Raw genomic sequence first — 21,637 nt, 5'->3', positions numbered from 1 at the left:
AAGAACTACTTTAGGAACTGTGCGCTACAGAAAGCTATACCACCCTCCTGTACAAAAGCTATTATCGTTCCCATCTTCAAGAAGGGCGACATCACAGATCCATCTAACTACCGCCCCATAGCTCTCCTGGACTGTATTGGCAAAATCTTTGGGAGTTTGATCCTGAAAAGATTCCAAACCTGGGCAAAGACGGCGCCCTGCAACGACATTTTCCAAACAGGCTTCAAAAGACACGCGGGCACGGCTGCAAACATCCTTTCCATCAGTACTCTCAAAAGCAAAGCCCTGGAGAGAAAATCTCGAACTTTTCTGGCCTTCATCGACCTTTCCCAGGCCTTCGACTTAGGGACAAATTGGAGAAATGGCGCTGCCCCCAAGAGATCCCCCAGCCAATAAAAGCACTACACTCGGATACGTCACTAATCAAAACGGGCAGAGGGGTGAAACAAGGCTGCTCACTGGCCCCAGCACTGTTCCTGGCATACATAGGTCACTATGGGGAAAAAGATCTCTCCCGCTCTTTTCTGCCATCTCTGGGACCAGTCAAAATTAGTCGTCTTTTGTATGCTGATGATCTCATTCTGTGTGATCAAACCCAAATCGGCCTCCAGAGACAGCTAACGAACCTGCTCCTCTATACCTCAGAAAACAACTTGAAAATAAACAAAGACAAAACCAAAATAATGGTCTTAGAGGGGGGACCCAAGAAAAAAAGACAAGAGACATTTAGATGGTTTTTAGAGGATACAGAAATTGAAAAAGTAACCGAATATAAATACCTGGGTGTGATAATGGACAGCACGAATAAGGACGCATCGATGCTACAAAATCTCGAAAACAAAATAAAAAAGCTGACCGCACAGGGCAAGGCGATTGACAGGAAATTTGGGAAATTTTCAACCATCCCTGTTATCTAATTTTATAAGAAAAAAGTCATCCCGTCAATCACCTACGGAGCAGAGACAATGCCCCTATTACCAAAGAAACTCTGGCTAAAACTAGAAGGGCACTTCTGGAAAGCGGTCTTGTCCCTCCCACAATCCACCTCAGTGGCAGCCATACGGCGGGAACTAAGCCTCCTATCACTCTCGGCAACAGTAAACATAAATGGCTTGCGTTTATACCGAAAATGCATCTCAGAGGAAGGAAAAGAACTCTATGGTCTGCTAAACAAAGAAATACAAGCAGACAGAGTGAAAATATTATCTGACTGGAAAATGGCCAACAGGGCCTTATTGGAGTCAGTTGCCTGCTCCGAAGACGACCTCATCACAAACCCATCAAGAGTAACCAAAAAATTGAAAAACTCTGACTGGATCGAAACACAAGAGACATCTACAAAAAACAAATTGCTGCAACCATTTAGTAACTTAAATGATCCAATGAGTTACATAAAAAAAATTCCAAGCAGGGCGGCTCGAAACTCTCTACTGAGAATAAGGCTCAATCTTCTGGACACAAATGAAATCCGCGCCATTAGAGGGCTTTCAAAAACAAACAAATGCTGCTTGTGTGACAACCATATTGAGTCAATCCGCCACCTTCTCACGTCGTGCCCCAAAAATCATCAACTCAGACACAAGTACCTAAACCACCTACTAGCGGAAGAACGCAGGTGGGACGAAGAAAAATGGTGGTGTAGATTAATTGGAGGAGACCGAACAACCTGGTTACTAGCAACAGTAAATATTTTGGAGCACACAATGCATTTGCTAAAATAACTAGGATACCGCCCTGCTAAGACATTCGAAACGTAGACATAGACTTTTCTTATTGTAAAGTCCCCTTGGGAGACACACAAATAAAAAAAGAAAAAATAAATTAAGAATATTGAGAATTTACCCCCGATTAGCTCTAAGGACCCCTTGATAACAAGTAACTCCAATGTTAAGATTCCAACTGCAGAACAAGATTGTTCCTCTACCCTGACAGATATATCGAGTGGTAGGGTCTCCGGACAGGGAGACCTTAATGGTCAGGGGAAGGCGGTTGCTGATCACGAAGCAGGCACCACCAAAATTCTTTCTACTGAGGACATACACATTTTTGTTCAACAATCACTGCTCAATTTCCCTCCAAATGTGGCTTATTACAGCATTTACAACCCTTTAGGGATTCATTGAGGGAGTAGATATTGAGCCCCACTCACCTATAAGAGGAATCGGGCCGCCCACCCTCAACACGATCCGCCCACCCTCAACACGATGGACAGTGAAATCAGAGCCCCCTCCTCACCCCCCAAAACATGTTTCCTGGTCCATGGAAGAGGATGATCGGGAACCTCAGATGAAAGCGATTCATGCCAGTAATGCACCTATTAACACTAATGTGCAGGTCATTATTATGCCATCTCGTATGGGGTCTCAAACCGGGGCTCAAATGGAGATCCCAGTTCAGGAAATTAGCAGGGGAGGGCCCAGTGCTAATTTATCTGGTAATGCTAAAACTGACAGAAGTTATGCTGACAATATGGAAAGGGAGGAAGGAATCGTGGTGGGGTGAGATGGTGATACTGGAAGTTGGGGGGAACTCAAAATGGATGTAGAGATAAATAGAAAACTACCCATAACAGAGAATCTCAGGATGTGTTGTGGAGGCAACCACATTATCTTGACGATCCGAGTGTCACATTTCACTTTTTTTTATTTATGGGGGTCCTTACTCCCTGAATCGATGGAGGATTGTGTCATTGTTTAGTGAAATCCCTCGCCTCTCTCTTGTTGCATCAGGAAATATAAAATTAGTGGACTATATCCACCCAGAGAGATTTGTTTACGTCCGGATAGTCTTCTACTCGCGTACCCTCTATGAATTTGTACTTTCTGAAGCAGATTCATTCAATAAATATGGGTATGACTAGCTAAACTACTGTCAAGGATTTTTTACCCCGAGGGGGGAGGGGCCACTGCAGGACTTGAGAGGAACGAATGTTGCCACTATGGAAAAATATAAGGAACCTCATCAGTCCTTAGGGTCTAGTTACGACCCTGTCCTAAGATGGTTAGCCCTGACCTTACGAGAATCAATCTCCAAATTACAGGGACTTAGAGACCTCTTAGCATCCCCCAGAAATTAATTTGTTGTCCTGGAACTCTAGAGGACCATGTTTCTTAAGGACTTCTTTGGAATTGTGCTCCATACTTGCGGGATGCTCATTTTTATGCATCCAAGAAACGTGGGCAACCACAGCTTTCGTTTGATGGTTACAGGATGTTTCAAGAACTGACCACAAAAAAACTCTAAAGAAAGAGAGTCAGGGGGTCTGCTGATTGCAATTAGAACAAACATTAAGGGGGAACTGATTTAATATTTTCAGAGGGTGCATTGCGGTTCCACTAAAGCTTCATCCGGGCCACTCTTCCTTGCATCTCTTGATTATTAATATATACTGGCTCCTAATAACCTGAAGGAGGCCTTGGCACTCATAGATGCTGTTATCCTTGAGTGTCAGGAATTATGCCTTTAATAGAATATTATTGTTGCAGGGTATTTAAATTCAGAGCTTGATATAAAAAAAAAAGGGGGGACGCCTCCGCAGACAGAAGTACAAAAGATGCAAATACATTGAATCCTCATGACAATGCCCAGAGAGGACTGTCAAGGAAAAGATTACAGGGAGAGAGATGGTATCATTCTTTTAGAGAATGGGGTTTGTATTGTATAAATGAGCTATTAGCAGCAACCAGTGATTCCTTCACATGGAGTATTGGTGTCGACCATTGACTATGTATTTGTGTCTAGAAATGTATTTGATACAGTAAAATCATTTCCCTTAATCTCTACTCTGAAGAGCGACCACAAAATCTTGAGAACGTATTTTCTCAGAGTTGTTTGCTACTAAATTCCTTCACTTCCCTCTGACATTATCAATCGACCCTGCAATAGGATCTCATGGCACAAGGGAAATGTGACAAAGGTAAACATGCTATTTTTGCACGATTTTAATACTTCTGATCTTAGTAAGAAGCTAACTAAATATACCCATAATGTATTCGACCACTATGTGGAAACGTTTATGGAGAAGGTTTCTGGCTTAAGGAAAATAAAAATGGTAAACGCCAAACATAGAGATACCTTTTGTGAAGGAGATGAACAATGGATGGAATAATGAACCCAGATTCATCCGTAAATCATCCCTTCTTAAGGACGCTAAATTAGATTTGACCAAAAGGGTAAAAAGTAAACGGAAGACTCGGCTAAAGAATCTTCGTGCTTCTCTGTATCAAAGGGATGTTGAGGAAATGCTATGAGCGTTATCTGACTCTACAGCTCGGAGATTCTGGGCCCTGATTAATAGAGGGCCCGAGTTCCATATTAGGATCCAAACAGTCACCATCTCAGCTGAATCATGGCAAGGGTACTTTGGTACACTATACTCCCCTCTAAATTGGAATGGTCCCTACCCACCCATATTCGCCACTCCTCGTGGCGTAATGATTTTACGCAGGTAGACATTAAAGACTTGATTTTCTGAGCATCCTCCTCTCGTGCCCCCGGCCCTAACTGTTTGGTAAATGCTGTCCTGAAAGGAAATCCTGATTTATGGGCCAAAATCTTGTACGTTCTGTTTAAAGATATAATTTTGACCAAAACTATACCTGACAGTTGGCATTTATCGTATATTGTGCCCATCTATAAGAAGGGCTATAGGGGCTGTCCTTCCAACTACAGACCTATCGCCCTCCTAGATGCAGATTCAAAGATTTTTACCGGGTTGGTTTTGGGGCACATTCAAGAATGGATGGATTTAAACCATCCTCTTTCTATTTTTCAGTTTTGTTTTAGGTGTAATGTGGGAGGCCTTCTCCTAAATATCATGCAAGAGAAACCGTAGAGGCAGGGGTCTCTACCGATATATGTTGCCTCAATGGATCTGACATTAGCTTTTGACCTTGTTGATAGAACCATATTTTGGAGAAAACTCCTCTTCCTTGGGATGTCTGTCCATCTACTATCAATTCTTTATCATCTTCACGAAGGTTCTGGAATTAAAATTCTATTGAATAGTTGGGAGCTTTACCCCAATCCTTTTGTGTTCTAAATGGCCTCTGACAGGGATGTATATTTGCTCCCACAATCTTTAATCTTTATATTGCGGATGTCGGCCCAATCCTGGAGAAAGCAGCCTTTGCCTCCCCTATGGTGGAAGGGAAGAAGGTATGCTGGACGGCATATGCGGATATGTTGTTCAATCATACTCCAATAGGTCTGCAACGACTTCTATGTACCTTCAGAGATTACACAATGGCCAATTCACTAACTATAAACAATAGGAAAACTGTTATTATGAGACTGACAGAGAGAAGAAGTCCTGTCAAATACACCTGGCTTTTAAAACAAGAGAAATTAACTGTCGGGCCTGTTATCAGATACCTAGGTTATCCCATTTTTGGAGACAAGAAAAAGTTCAACTATCGAGAATTCCTGGAAAGGAAAGTGGTCCCCATCATTGTGCAACTAAGAAAAACGGACTTAAAATTTGGGAAATTCTCCCTCTTACTGTGCTTGCGTCTCTATAAAAGCAAGTCCATTGCTCAGTTCTGTTATGGTCTGGAATTCGCACCTCTTTGGTGTAGAGAGGAACTATTTAGATAAGAGTCGAGGATTCTAAAATCTTAGATGTCTACCGAAATGTGTTCCCCTACCCGCTATGCGATATGAGCTTGGCCTTTTTACCTTGGCAGGCATTGTAGAATGGCGTCGAATTTCCCTTTACAGAAAGTTGATCTCATGCAAGGAAACCACATTAAGTGAAATCATGAGGAATGGCTTGTGTAATGGTTCTCCTGTCTCTACTTAACTAAGCAGAATTGAATATGAATGTCACAAAATCCTGGATAATTTGGGAGTTCCACGAGAGCTGTTAATACCCAATCCCCATAAAGTAAAAGAAACGACTTTAGTTTAAAGATTGGAATAACACGGTGGGGCGGGTACTTAAATATAAATTATATGGTCATGTGGTTTCTCACCATAAAAGAATTGGTACAATCGGACCTTATCTTTCCAAATTTCCAGATAAATCATGGAGACAGGATTTCATGCGCTTTAGGTTTAACATGCTGGAGACAGGAGAAATCAAAGATATTAGAGAACGAAAGATCGAGAACCCCTCTCCTCGTAGATTCTGTAATCAGGAGGATATCACTGAAACATTAAGGCATTTGTTAACAGAATGTGTAGTTCTATGATCTGAACGCATCAGACGTTTCACTAAATATGTCCCCAATACTGAGTGTGTTGATTTAAATGTTCTGTGGATTAATAAGTTGCATCGTAAGAGGGTAAACCTGCAGATTGCGATAGTAAGGTTTCTGATGGATATATGCAAATTGAAAGACGTAAATGTAAATAATTGAAGAGCCGCTTTTGTTCACCATAAAAGTAGAATTTAAACACAAACTCTTATGACTTAGATGAAATTAACTGAAGAGACAGTGCACCTACCTTAACAAGTGAATTTGAATTTTAATGTTTAAGTTTTAATGATATGTGTTTGCAATGTTTTTCTGGCATTGTAGGAAAGATGTTAGCTGGATATTATGAATTATTACAGTGAAATGTTGTATATGGTTTTAAATTGTTGTGAAATGAACTGTTTTCTATAAATATTGGGAGTAGAATTGTTAGAAATATCGCTAGAACTAATGTCTGACACATTGTCAGAAACATGGTATGTATGTTCTATTGGTTTGTACATAACATTTTGTAAAGGTTAACCATAAACAAATAAAAAATCTAATTAAAAAAAAGATGTCTATTGTGTAGCATTACTACCTATCTGCACTACTGTCCATCCGGGGACATGTTTGTCCCCTATATACAGTGTAGCCTAGAAGGACTGGTGGCAGGGGCACTGTATTTAGTAGTACTCCTGTGCACCTCTTCTTTTGTACCATGAGGTATTTGACTACAGTGGCCAAAATGGTTGACCTTTTATTATTATTATTATTGGGGTATTAATTGAGCATGGACCTAGGCTGGGGAAGCACGAGAGCACACTACAATTATAGAGGGAACATGGTGAGGGGAGCAGAAAAAAAAGGGAGCAGGAAGCTCACGGGGAGGGCAGGCAGTTTGGTAGCAAGGGATCTACAAGCAATCGGGAGGAGGTAAAAGTGGGGAGCAGATCACCCAGTCTAAGGTTAGGGTGGGTAGTGGAAGCTGTGTGGACTGTGATGAATCTGACAGACTCATCACTGATTCCCCAGTGGTGGCCTCCTCCCATATGGCCAGGGGACTGCAGCTGTTACCTGATCCTGACCCTGTGGGTGGTTATATGAGGGAGGATCAAGGGGAGGGGATAACTACAAGGGAGAGGGGATGATTACATTGGGTGAGACGCAGTATTCCCCCCCTTGTCCCTGATGAAGACCCCATAAGACCCAAGTTCATGATGGCTTGTTGTCACACAACAATGTGCCCTTATTGTGAAAATCAGAAACCCCTTCCTTTATTTCACTCTTGACAAAACTCCATGTATTCCGCAAACATTCACAACATACATAAACATCTTCTGTTACTGACACTGCTTTGTGCAGTTTTTGAGCAACGTCATTTTGGAAATCCAGTTGCATCTATGGACTTCAGCTCCCATAAACGACGAAGAAGAGAAGAGAAGAGTTAATGCAAACTAAGCAAAGCCCAAAGACTAACGTGCAGACTAGTTTCCTTCCAAGTGAATTGGCCAGACATTTAAAAATAGCAACTAAAGTATCCAGTAAGTCAGTACAGGAGAGAACCGCAGAAGAGAATATAGGCACATTCATACTGCTTCTTGCGAATGCAGATTACAGATACCAGCGTAGCAGGAAAGTAGAGGTGCAGCAGGCATAACTGAAAGACTGGGAGCACCAGAAGGCACAGCAGCGCTCCTCGAGGTACGGTCAAGTCAGGAAACAAGGTCTCCGGTCCAGGCCACAGGAGGAAGCTGGCGAGTGAACATGGAGCTGCAGCAGACTCTGAAGAGACACTCGCAATGCATTGAAAGCCAATGCAGGGATGAAGTTTCACTGCAGAGGCACGCAATTTGTCGGACACACCACAAACTGACAGTGAATCAGCCCAGAACCATTGGTGACCACTGGGCGTACCGACAAGCAAGCAAGTGAATGAATTGTGTGAGAGTGATCTTTTGGACAATACGCAATATAATTTAAACACAGGCAAAACCTAACATTAAATCCATGTTTAAAAGGAAGATTTGAATACAGACAAGACAAAAGCAGCAACAAAACTTGAACAATTACATATGCATGAGAAGTCAATGTGGGGGAGAGCTGAAACAAGTGTTACCCTACGTAAATACATTGGACAGAACAAAGTAAATGCTGATGTGATCTATTGAAGGTAATAGTGAAACCAATAAGAAATCCTGGTAAAGAGAAGGCACCAGGCAGCTGACATTTTGGGGACAGGGATACCAGGGCACCTGTATTATCCCAGAGAAGGATACCTGGCAGTATACCAGACAATTGACTGAAGTTGTGAAGAGACCTTCACATTGTGGCCAGATAACTGGCAAGGGAGTATACCAGAGGATCTAAGAAGGCCATAAAGAGATGTCCTGCCAGTCAAATACACCATGCATTTGAAACTATGTAAAGAAATCTAACATTTGGGGAAGATACCTGGCAGGGAAGTACACCAGGGAATCTGAAGAACCCATAAGATGATTGCTAGCAGAAGAGTATATCAGGCAATCCAAGTCTAACAGCAATATAAAATACCTGGCAAGGAAGTATACTAGGCAATCTGAAAAGTACATGAAAGATGTTCTGATATGTAAAGGAGACAGCCAATCCTTTAAGTTTACAGAACAAGAACTTTGTGAATCCAATATAAAGAAATTGTTGTTCAAGAAAAACACTTTTGCTACAAAGGCATGGTTGGATTTTGTGGAACATATTGTGTAAACATGAACTTTCTGAATCCAGTGTAAGAGTATCAAGGAATTGTTGGACAGAGATGCACTCTTGTGATACAAAGAAACTATTGTTTAAAAGAGACATTTATGCCATCCTACTAAAAATCCAGGGGAGGTGAAACATCCTTTGGAGCCAAGGGTTTCTCCTTGGAAAACACTTTTTGGATATAACTTTGTTTGGATTATGAACACTTTTCCACTAAATATATGTCAAAAATATCTCCTTGTACTCTTAGTTTGTTTCTACTGTGAGGGTCAGTTTAGAATGTTTAGGACACAAGGATAGTTTCTAAGTTACTACTTGACACAGACTGATTCTTAGTTTTAGTTTCATAAGTAGGTAACCTCCTTCCTTAGCATAGGGCTAGAGAGGCGTATTTCCAACCCATTTCTGTTAAATAAAATGTCTGACAATAAGAATATACAACTTTGTGTCCTGCTCTCATTTCTGACCCCTCACTGGACCTACGTGTTGGGGAGGAACCATTCCTTGAAAAGGGTGGTGTTGAGCTCCTTCTGGAACTGTAGAAGCGAGGGGACGAGTCTGAGGTTGACGGCTATGAGGTTCTAGAGTTTTGGGGCATAGAGAGAGAAGGCTTATCTTTTGGTTCTATCCTTACTGCATCGACAGAGTTCAAGTCTGCACGTGTCCTTTCTTCTGGTGGATCGTAGGCCTCCAGAGATGCTGGATTTTTCAGTGAGATAGCTTGGGGACTTCTGGGTGACAGCCTTGTAGAGAGAGGATACAGCAGAATTTGAAGATGATACAGGCTTGCATCGGGAGCCAGTGCCGTTCGATGAAAGTCTGGGTGATGTTGCATTTGCAGCGTCCTTCGATGAGTCCTGCTACAGCACTCTGCACACAACTCAAGGGTGCCCGGGTCGTCGACGGAAAGTCAGCAACAAGGGCATTGCCAGCATCCATGTGGGGAGAGGACAAAGGCTTTGACAGCAGATCTGAAGTTGATTTCTGATAATGAATGGCTTGATTTTCTACAGGAGAAAAAGTTGCTACAAAGCAGTGTGTGTCTTTCTTGCTATGTGTTTGTAGTCAATGTCAAACCCAAGGGACTTGGCACAAGTGGCCAGCTGGGGTGTGAAGCCCTCATGGTTTATAGCATAGAGCCAGGTCTGGACGTCTGGGTATTGTGTGGTTGGTTAGCAGCAGGAATTCAGTCTTGAAGGGGTTGCGCTTCAGGTGAGCACTGGACATCGACAACAAGATCAATGTGAGGAAGGCCTTGAGCCTGTGTATGTCTTCAATGGAGGATGTCTAGAGGTAAAGCTGTGTCTCATCTACGTTTTGGTGGATGCGTGTGTTGTGTGACGTGGGGAGGGTTCCGATTGGTTCCATTTAAAGATCACTGAGGAGAGGAGGGATCCTTGCCGGACTCTGCTGGTGAAAGGTAGAGTTGGTGATCTAGAGTAATCCATTTGTATGAACTGGTGCGAATAGCAGGTACGATTTTAACCAGCTAAGGTCGACTCATTAGGCGATAAAATGCAAAAGTGCACAAGAATACAAAAAAAGAAAACACTGTGAAATCCGCTGCCACCAGCCCATCCTGGACTCATAATGCAAGTAACCACAAAGTTCCTAGCAACAAATTTACAGGGATACAGTGTGTATGTTACTTTGCATGTCACAACACGGCGGTCTACCCCTGGATGAATAGCGCACCCGTTTGCAGGGTAAACCCCGTTTAGATTGACCAGTCTGGAACTTGCACGCCGGATCCTTAGTCAGCTCGCTGTTCTTTTTACCTACACTCTTTTCAAAGGGAATGCGTGTGACAAGGAAGCCTTCCCTGGTAGATCATGCAACTGTAGAATCTGGGTAAGTAGGGTCCATTATTTGATGGACCTTTGGTCCATCAGTTCAGTATGACATGAATGTATACACTCCATTAAGACAGATCATTCGTTAACATGCATGGTGCATACCTCACTGAGCAACTCAATAGGGGACTGGATGTCTGTGTTTTATTTTGTAACAGTATGTGAATGTTAAGTTATAAGATTACTGGTACTTAGTTTACCTGGTACATTACAGGTACACAGATGAAACTGTGTTTGATGTTACAAGGAATTGACACAAACTTTCAGCTTCAAGCCCTGATGATGGATTCATAATCCGAAACGCGTTGGCTAAACTTTGTTCTAATCTGGAGCTTTTTGGTTGACACAAGTTGGGAAACGTTCTAGTGTGAGGAGAGTCTGTTGTCATCTTCTCTGCATTTGTATAAAACATTGTGACCATGAATGTATTTTTCAAATTGTGTTTTATTTTTACTGTTATGCTGTACGATGGTGAGTGTAACCTGGACAACATCAAAATTTCACTAAAGTCTGAATACAATAGTTTTCATTGATGTATTGCGTTGTTTGTTCTTTAATTTAAAAGCATACTTGGATGGTGCGTTGGCTGTGTGTATCATTACTGCACAACCAACTGTAGGACTTCGGTCCACCTAGAGTGCAACAGGTTTACCTGTTGGCGACAACAGGCTGGGTTGTTTTTTTTGTAATGTACTAAGTCTCTACAGGCCTGGAGACTATGCCCTGCTGCACCTGAAGTTAGTTACATTTTTGAGTGTATGATATTCATTACCATTTGTTAACTCTACAATGTATGTAACTTATTTGTTACAACAGAAGTGTACCCCTCTGTGCAGTTTTCTAGCACCTTTGCATTTTACCACATAATGCTGCAAAGGGTACCATATACTCTAGAATGTCTGTGCCACAAGATTTTCGCCGTCCTCTGGCCGTATTGTGCTTTGGCCTTCTTCCTGTCATCTCGGGTCTGGAATTGACATATATGAAATACCCTTTCCCAGCAAAAGCGGCTTTGCAGGCAAAATGAGTCTTTGTAGGGCCAGATGTGGGGGCTGGACTGCCTGGTCTCAGTCCAAATCCGGGACACTTGATGTGTTCCTGGGCAGAATGTATGGTCAGTGGCTATCTATGATTGGATAGCCTCTGCCAGTTTGAATGGTCCTGATCCTTACTCTTAGGAAATATTTCTCTTTCGTCAACTTTCCCTCCATATTCTATGGACCCTGAAACGTTTTGCTTTTATTTTAAGACCTCTCCAGACTTTTTACAGGGAGGTGAAGCAGTCCGCTGGACTCCCCTGGCCTTTTGCTGATTTTGTCATTGGGAAACTGATCAGTACTTCAGACTATCAGTATTGGGAAACTGTTTCCCTTTTCGTCTTTTTACTTTTGACCTTTTCTGGTATTTTATCAGTGCACAGAGCATCCTACAATGCAGTGCAGTGTGGATACCTTTGTTTCACATTAGTCTTTTAGACTTGTTGGTTACTTGTACATGTGCCCAAAGACAAGCTGGTGGCAGCAGATACATGTGTACTATTTTTGCATCATATGTTACAGTGCACATTTGCATTTATAGTGTCTGGCTACTAACTGGCTAGTTCCGTAAAATGGCTGTGCCACAAGATATTTTGCTTGTCCTTTGGCCGTATTGTTGTTTGGCCTTCTTCTTACCTTCTCATTTCAGGAAATCCCATGTAAGGTCATGCACTTGCCCGGGAAAGCTGCTACTTTTGCGGGCTAGGGATGCCTTGTGTGTGTGGGGCCCAGGAAGTGGGTGGGACTTTTTGGTCCCACTCCACATCGGTGGTGCCAGAGAGTCTGGGTGTTTGGCATGAGTGAAACCCACAGTGGTCCCTGATTGGGCCACAGCTGGCTGTTGGAATTGTACAGATCCTTAACATTGGTGCGCTAGGACTTGCTTCCAGCCAGGATTTAAGATAAGAAAAGGACTCCTGCATCAATTTCTTCCAATGATTGTTGGAGCCAAGTATCCTGTGCAGCAGGGCAGCCAACGGAAGACCCGTGGACGACTCCAGAAGAAGGCTGTCATCCCTTCCTGAGTTTGGCCCGGTGACGCCTTGATGAACTACCTGATCTGGGAAGGCCCTGTGCAGTGCTTCAAGCCTGGGACTGGTGGGACCAACCCTTCTCGCCACTTTCTCGTGTATGCAGCCGTCCTGAGCCTTCAGAAGTGTCCCTGGACCACCCGATGGACTGGCCAGCTCTCCAGTGGGCTACCTCGATAGAATCGTCGCTGTTCGTGTTAGTCGCCGGAACTTCGTTGATCGCCAGCTCGTGCCACAAGTCGCCTTCCTGCCAAGTTTCAATTTTCCAGCATCACGGGATCTTTCTCTCGAAGGTCTTCGTCAACTGCGACTGGAAAGACGCCTGCTGTCGCCCGTGTGCGGTAGCCATCACTGGAGCTCACCTTCACCCACCTGGTGATGTGTCCTGAAGAGGTCTTCATCTGTCCCTTCTGCATTTCTTCTTCGTAAAGGTTTGCACTCTGTTCCTGGAACCGACCGGAAGAATCCTTGCATCTGTTGCACCTGGGCATCTTCTACTGGATCCAAAGGTGGGAAAACCTACCTCCAGCGACCGCAAATTGACCTGCCTAGTCTCTTAGGAAAATCAGATTCAGGGGGGGGTAAGTATTTGCACTGCATTCACCTCTCCCTGTTCTACTTAGAATAAAACTTGGAATACACTTTTGTTATTCCATTGCTTTTTGATAGTCTGATCTAAAAGCTGGTATCTAAAAGATAGAAATAATATTTTTGCATACCTGTAACCTGTTGAATATCTTCTGGAACAATTTCACCACCACAAGAACTCCTCCTACATCATTCCCTCTCCTAAAAAGAATCTTTGTGACTTTTGGGCACAAGGCCCCATACATCATAGGGATTGGACTTTTAAATTTAGGGCATACTTCTTGTGAATTGGTTTCATTCTACTACATCATTATGCACCTTCTTTTAGTTTGTTATTGTATGCAGTGCTACAAACCTAAAGGTGATACTATATATGTTTTGTGTGATATTTCTACATGCTTGATTCATTTTTCTAGTGTGTGTTTTTGGGCCTATGCATATAGTATTTTTGCCTGTCTAAGTTGAATTATTCTGTGCTTCACTATGTGGACTCATTGCGGACCCCTACCCCACTCACTTACTCCTGAGACTAAGCCTTGAATACTCTGCACACTTAATTTGAATTGGGTTTGATAACCTCTCAGATTTCCCCCGTACACTATAACTAGGGCGGCCCCCTAAAATCTGTCCACCAGTCCAGGTTCTAGAAATCCATCTTAACAAGGACCACAAATAAAATTGGTCGCGTCACAGGGTTTTAAAATCTGTTTAGACATTTTGCTCCTTTTTTGGTAAGTAAGTGGCTCCCACGGTAGTAAAAAGGCTTCACTGCTCTGCAACTAAATGACAATTGTACAGCTGCCACAAGTCTGTAATCTGACACTTTCTGGCTGAGAAAACAGAGCCAAGTCAAAATTAGGTATTTTGGAATTACTCCAGCAATGGTAGCATACTGGAGTTTTAATTTAAAAAGGCACTTGCTGTCTTAAGTAAGACTTTGAAAAAAGCCTCACTGCTGACACAAATAAGGTCCAGACACCAAAAAGACTTGGGGGACTATGTTAGTTAACACAAGGAAGTCGGGATCTGGTCAATGTCTCCCGTTCACTCCTATGATCATCTACCTACTGCTTGAGCGAATGCAGTTTGTGTGGTGCCCCTAAGGTACTGACAGGCATATTATGCATCCGATGGACCCGTTTGACATTTTTTTTGAACTAGTGACCCTAACTGGTTGTATCAGGGACCCTACACAATGAAACAACTCTTGCTTACTTGTAGCTTGCACAGCCTTCTACTTGCATATCTTGTATCTTGTTTATTTGTTAGTTTATTTTATTTATGTAGCATGCCTGACGCAGAGGTATCTGGGCGCTTTAGTATACAGTTACAAATGCATGGCAAACACTTTAAATAGTGGATAAAAGTATATACATCAGTATGATAAAATCAAATACAGATAGGTAACAAAGTGTAGTCGGAGACGAAGGCAGTAGCAGATAAGTGAGAAGGTAAGTGAAGTACATGGCTGGAGAATAGAAGGTATGAGGAAGTTACAGTAACAGAGGTACGTGTTATACCCGGCTGGAGGGTAGCTAGAGTTAGAAGAAAATGTAACATTAGGGAGCTAGGCAGCTGTTAGTTCTTACTGAGTATACAGGAGATAACGCTTCTCCTAAAATTGGAGAATACTTGGATGGACTTGATGTCAGATGCGAGGGAGTTCCATAGTTTGGAGGCCAAGACTGGAAAACTGGATCCACCTGATATTTTTAGGTTGTATTTTGGGACCATCAGGCAGGGAGTGTCTGATGATCTAGTGACTCGTGTAGAGGATTTTAGAGGGAATTTTTCGGTGAGGTATGGGGGGGGGCTGTGTGGTTCAGCGCTTTGAATGTGAGACATAAGTTTTTAAGTTCAATCTTTTCTTTTATAGAGAGCCATTTGAGTTGTTTTCTTGTTGCTGAGAGATGTTAATTTCTCGCTATGTTTAATGCAGCTCTGAGAGCATTGTTCTGCATTATCTGAAGTTTGTTAGTTACAGTCTTGTTGGCTCCTAGGTAGAGACCATTACAATAGTCCAGTTTGTACCCTATAAGAGCTCTGGCAAGTGTGCCTGTGTAGGCAGTGGCTGAAGCAGTCATATTTACTTGTTTGCTAAGTTTGGAGGTGGCGTCGAAGTAGAAGCCAAGTGTTTTTACTGCTTTGGCAATTGGGATGTTATTACCATCTTTTTTGAATGTGTTGTAGTTGGGGCTTAATTTGTTTGTTAGCTGGCGAGCCTACCAATAGGAGTTCTGTTTTGTCGTCATTCAGGCACAGGCCATGGACGGCCATTCATGCCTGAATGTTAGTGTAGATTTTGTACACGCGACGTACATCTGTGTCGTAAATGCCTGTAAGGAGTAGGAGTATCTGTGTTTCATCTGCATAGTTTTTGTAGGTGACACCCAGACGATCCTGTTCATCAAACTAAGTTATTGTACAAAGTTGACAAGACGCTTGAGCCATGGGCACACCGCAGGTGATAGGTAGGGTGTCAGCTGCTGCAGATGACGAGTAAACTTGCATGGTCCTTTTGTTTAGGAAAGATTGTATCCATGTGATGGCTGACTTGGAGAAATGGGTTGCTGTCGCAAGGTGATCGCATAGTACCTTGTGATCGACCAGGTCGAACGCCGCTGACAGATCCAAAAGGAGCAGGATAGCGAGTCTACCTTTGTCTTTGAGGTCATCAATCTGGCTTTTTAGGTCAACAAGAGCGGTTTTAGTCCCATGTTGTGGTCTAAAGCCAGATTGCCAATATCCCAAGAGTTTGTGAGCCTCCAGGTAGTCCTGGATTTGCAGGTATGCAACCCTAGTCAAGATCTTTAACAGAAATGGGACCGTAGTGATCAGTCTATAGTTCATGGGGATGGGAGGGGGTCTAACGTTTGTTTTTTTAGTAGTGGAAGTACCCATTCCTTCAGATTACTAGGTACTATGCCACTTGAAAATGATACGTTAATTAGTTTGATGATGAATGGGGCTACGTCTCTGTGCTGGGAAGCTGTCACCCTGGCAATTAGAGGGTTTCAGAGAGGCTATCATTTTTTGTACTTAAGGTACTGATAAATGTGTGAATTTGAAGCCGTGGGGCTGTGCGGTAGGTGGTTCTGCGGGGGGCTTGGTGGAGGCCGAGTTGGTAAGTAGATGTTGTTTGTCTGCTATTTTAGTCTGTAGACCGGCAATTTTATTGGTGAGAGCATTTTGGATGTTCGTGCACCAAAGTTTATCTTTTAGGTATGAGTCCGTGGATGGGTTTGGCGTCTCCATTTCTCGCAAAATGGTGAAAAGTTGTTTAGTTCTAGAGCCTGCTTGATTTATTCTATTATTGTAGGTGTCGCGTTCAGTACAGATAATCTCTTCTTTGTATTTGGTGGAGATGGGGACTAGGTTGGTTTTATTCTCTGCTGAGGGTGTAGGTTTCCAGAGATTTTCAAGTTTTCTTTTTTTCAGAGCCAAGCGCCGTCATCTCGGGGTAAACCATGAATTCACATGGGCTCTTGGTTTTCCTTTACGCATTTTAAGAGGTGTTAATGAATCTATTGCTTTAGACATGGATGAGATATAGGCGTCTACAAGAACGTTGGGGTCATTCGCGTTTAGTAGCGCACTAAGGGTAGGGATTACAAGTAGCATGATTGCCTCAGCAGTAATGTTCCGTTTGTTTCTGGTGGGACACGGGGGTGCTATGGGACAAGTTTTATTAGGTGTTTTGTCAATGTTAAGCTCGAAAGAGATAAGGAAGTGGTCAGTCCAGGTTTGCGGTATGATTACATTAACTGAGATGTTGGAATTTAGATCTGCTACCCAATCAAGGGTCCTTTGTTTCTCATGAGTTGGTTGGGTGATTTCTTGATTAAAGCCATGTTCAACCAAGGTATTGTTGCTGGGAGGTGGTTAGGGTAATTGAATCCTAAGTCTTAGTAAGGACATTCCCTTTTTTAATGTCATGTATTATATTGGATCTTGAACCATTTGCTCCCTTCCAAAGAGTTGCCATTAACTGGGCAGCCTTTGCTACTAAAAAGGAAAGCTTAAAGATAAACCTGTTGCCTAGCTGTGAATCAGTACCTCACATACTCTGAAACGGCTGAGAGAACCAACCCAAATCCCTTTTCATATAAATGCATTTATTAGTAAGACTTTTCAAAAATGCACTTATTATTATGGGGTGCAGCCAAATAAGAACATAAAAGATGTACATTTTTTTATGCACTCCATTTCTCAGCAGGCACAAGCGAATTGGTGATGCTCAGTTTGGAGCTGGTAAAGACACGCCTAGTGGTGATGAGCATGGAAATGAGGAAGAATTTCATTCAAGCTGTTCTGACTTCTCTCATTGAAAAATCTCCTGATGCCAAGATCTTTCGAGCTGTGGTGAAAATTGTTGAAGAGTGGATAAAAGTCAGTTCCCCGGTTACTCCCAATCAGGTAATTTGATTGATATACAAGATGTGCACAGCTTAATACTACAGCAATCCACATAAAGCCTATTTCCACCATTTCACCTCACATGAAACAATTTATGATAACATTAACCATAGAGTACTCTACAGTATCAAAATGTCCACCCAATGTCAGATACATTTGTAAGGATTTTGCAAGTCAATTATTAGTATCATTCCCAATTAGAGGAACAAGGTTAAAGACAGAGTTCCTTTATAAAGTTCTAATTCTTCACATGTAAAATAAATGATGAATCAGTTAAGGTTGCTGTTAGGAAGATTTTTCTAGAAGCCTCTAGTGTGGGGTTCAGAAGACAAAACCAGCTTCATGGCTTCACTCTTAAGAGTGGACTGGTATCAAGCTACAGTTAGGCCCAAAACAACAGACAATAAAGTACACAACACAGGATATACTGAATTTTGAGATAGAATTCAAGTTTTGGTGTCTCCCCTACTTTCTGGGTCCCCTAAACCTTTGCTGGCTTTTATTGTGGCCTAACGGACTTCTTCTGTGTTAGGGGGAATTCCAATTTCTGTGCTAATTCCCTTCAACCTTAGAGACCCCCATCTCTTTTGCTGGTCTTCATTTTTAACCTTGGAGTGAGTGAGACCTTTTGCTCACTCACGTGTGTTTTGGCCTGATTTGGATTACGTGTTTCCTCATTTTTTGGAGTCTGACAAACTCCAAAGGCATCTACTTTTTGTATGGTGACACACATCACCTTCAATCAGTGCAGTGTCACAGAGAAGTCCTTTAGATTTCTTGTAAGGCTTACATTGACTTTACTTCCCTTTTCTCTTTGTGGGTCCAGCACACCCCATCTTATGTGGAGTGCTTGGGGGTTACCTAGTAGCCCCGTATCCTACATTCTCATGTAACATTTTTGTTACCCTCACTACTTTAAATGGCTGGAGGCAGTGATTTAATTTTCCTACCCTTGTGCTTTTCTAGCACAGGCTGAATGCTCAGCTGCAGTACAGCACCCATGGGTGACCATTTCTGTCAAAATGGCCTGGTCTTCTTTTTTTGCCATTTTCTGTTTGTGAGATATTTCTTGGGTTTTACTCTGTGCGTTGAGCCAGGTTTGAGCCCTTTGTTTGTTTTGCCTTTGGCGAGCTTCAGTCCTGAAGCCTGCCTCTGGCTCCAGTGCATCTGGAAAGGCAGGATGTGAGGGAGGTACTCTTACGTCCTGTCTCCTTTCCCCCATACTGCATGGGCGTTCCTTCCTAGGGACAGGAGACGGTACCTTTTTCACCAGAAAAACCTTCTTCCACTTTAAATTTAGAGGCGTGCAGGGGTGTGGCCCTGGGAGCATGCGCTACCCCGACTCAGCCCACCGGCGCCACTCCTCCGTCCCCTTTTCCGCGTTGACGGGAACGGGCCAATTTCATCAGCACTCCTGGGTTTGGCCCTGCCATGTAATACCACACGCCCTTCCCCGGATTCTTCTTGTATCTTTTTGTCTTTTCTTTGTCATTCAGGTACTTGGTCCGGCGGCGTCACCCTCCTCCCCAGCGCATGTCGACTTCGGCGGTCTTCAGCAGGTGTCCCGCCTGTGAGGGGATCTTCCCTATGTCCAACCGCCACACTCTTTGCCTCTGTTGCCTTGGCCCCGACCATGGGTGGGAAGGTTGTACCGTGTGCAACGCACTGTCTCCACGCGCACTGAAGAACAGACTAGCTAGGGGGAGGGAGCTCTTCGAAAAAGTTGCCCCAGAGGACTTGAAGTACTTCACCAGACAGAAATCGAAGCCCAAAGGAGGGCCGCTATTTTCTATCGCACCCCATAAAGGCGACTCCTCCTGAGGAAAGGCAGAGGTCGAAGTGGGCAGGAGCGGTCCGGAGCGGTGCTCCTATACTTTTTATTTTTAAGTTTCACTGTTCTTATACTTTTATTTTTAAAGGAAACCGTTCTGGAATTGCTGAGTTTTAAAATAAAAATGTAGGAAGCAGTTGAAGTGTGTATTTCAGTGCACTGCACTTAACATTCCCTTAAATAGCACACTCACCAAGGCTAGTCGAACTACCAGCCTCATGGCCGAGGGGTCATCAGATACTTCTGGAATCAGTGCTGAGGGACCGCAAGGTTCTTTTACCAGGGGTACACCCTAGGGGCTACGCCCTAGTATCAGCTCAATGTCCGAGGGGGCACTTGCACGCAGCACTTCCGGTGACACCGCTGAGGGCAATACGCCTTCCAGGCCTAGACCGGATGTGCAGGGTAGGTCCTTTGCTCCACCAACAAGAGTCTTGGAGGAGGCCTCCCAGGGAGCCATGGATCATGACTTTGGCACACAGCACGACAAAATGGTCGCCAGGCCAGACAACATGGCCGCTCGTCCGATGCCACTCCTAGGGGCAGAGCAGGCGGGTGAACGAGTTTCAAGGTGTGACTGGTGTCAACCAGGTACGTGGCCTACAGTTTAACCATCAGCGGCGCAGGGCAGGTTCCCCCTGCAACCTAGGCAGAGTGTGCTCCAGCCCCAGCAGCCCCCAGCCACTCCGTCAATATCTCCTGCCACCTCTTAAAAAAATCAAGGCCGAAGGTAGGGCACCCCACAAGGGCGACTCCTTTCCAAGCAAGCGCCTGAGCGGGAGGAACCTCTTAGGTTCTCATACCAGCACAAGTACCGAGGTGGATTCAGCTACCGGCTGCCGGGCCGATGGGTCTGTAGACTCTCCCGAAGACGGTGCTGAGGGACCGGAAGGTTCTTATACCAGGTTTACACCCGAGGGGCAACACCCTTGTACTGGCCTTATGACCGAGGGGGTGCCTACACGCAGCACTATCGGTGACTTTGTCGAGGACAACATGCCTACCAGGCCTCGGCCTGAGGTCCAGGGCAGGTCTCGTGCTCCACCGTCAAGAGTCCTGGAGGAGGCTGGGCCCAGTGAGTCAAGTGCCACGACTTCGGCACATGGCATCCAGCTCGACAGGGTAGCCGACGTGCAAAACAAGATGGCTGCTCTTCCAATACCTCCACGAGGAACGGGGCAGGTGGGTGAACGAGTTACAAGATGGGACTGGGGTCAACCAGGTGCGTGACCTACAGCTTATCCATCAGCAGCGCAGGTTCCCTCTGCAACCGAGAAAGAATACGCACCGGCTTCAGCAGTCACCCGCGATCCCGTCAATGTCACCTGCCACCCCACCGGCCTGTGAGGACAGGTTCTTTGAAAAGTTCCTCACCCTCATGAGATCTCCTCAGACGGGGCCGGCAACGGGGGCATGCTCCTTCCGCGCACATAGTCATTCCTCCAATGGCTCCAGCGCTGCAGGCCCCTGTGCAGCTTCCGCTGCCCACGCGGGCTCCTTCGATTACGGCTCGCCTGCCTCCCAGAGTTCAATCGGTTCCGTACCAGCCTCCGGCCCTGGTCCCCACACCCCAGCCCTAGGCGCCCAGCACTCCGCCTCACGTGCCCGTCCAGCTGACGCCCAGGTAGACACAGACGAGTAAGAAGACCCCGACACATCATCAGTCAAGTCCTTCCATGAACGACTTGCAGGTCTGGCTGAGTACCTGGTCCTTCCTCAGGCCGCAGTCGAACAACCAGAGGCAGGGATGCTTGCCGAGGTCCTCACCCTACGCCCCTCGGCTAGGACAGGGATTCCTATACAAAAGGACGTTGTCGCCTTGGCCAAAAAGGGGTGGATCCGACCCCCACTAGGTCCAGCCAGTCAATCAACAGCTGAACGCCAGGTAGGGCAAAGGGGGATACACTCTTTCTGTCGGCCCACCCTCAACTGCACTCTTCAGTGATTGCTGCAGCATCACTCTACTCTA

General features: G+C 44.3%; 1 protein-coding gene across 8 annotated transcripts in view; it reads left to right on the top strand.

The window, feature by feature from the left end:
• TRRAP (transformation/transcription domain associated protein) overlaps window positions 1–21,637 on the top strand; it is a 2,065,012-nt gene that overhangs the window by 1,335,522 nt on the left and 707,853 nt on the right. For all 8 annotated transcript variants that reach the window (XM_069647248.1, XM_069647247.1, XM_069647244.1 and 5 more), the window contains one exon: window positions 17,635–17,837. In XM_069647248.1, the coding sequence (XP_069503349.1) occupies window positions 17,635–17,837 (203 nt within the window). The remainder of the gene's footprint in view (window positions 1–17,634; window positions 17,838–21,637) is intronic.

The sequence above is a fragment of the Ambystoma mexicanum genome, chromosome 2q (assembly GCF_040938575.1).
Source record: "Ambystoma mexicanum isolate Mex_15411 chromosome 2q, UKY_AmexF1_1, whole genome shotgun sequence".
Lineage (NCBI taxonomy): Eukaryota > Metazoa > Chordata > Amphibia > Caudata > Ambystomatidae > Ambystoma > Ambystoma mexicanum.
The sequence above is the reverse complement of the archived record's forward strand: the minus strand, read 5'-3'. Positions and strand labels throughout refer to the sequence as shown.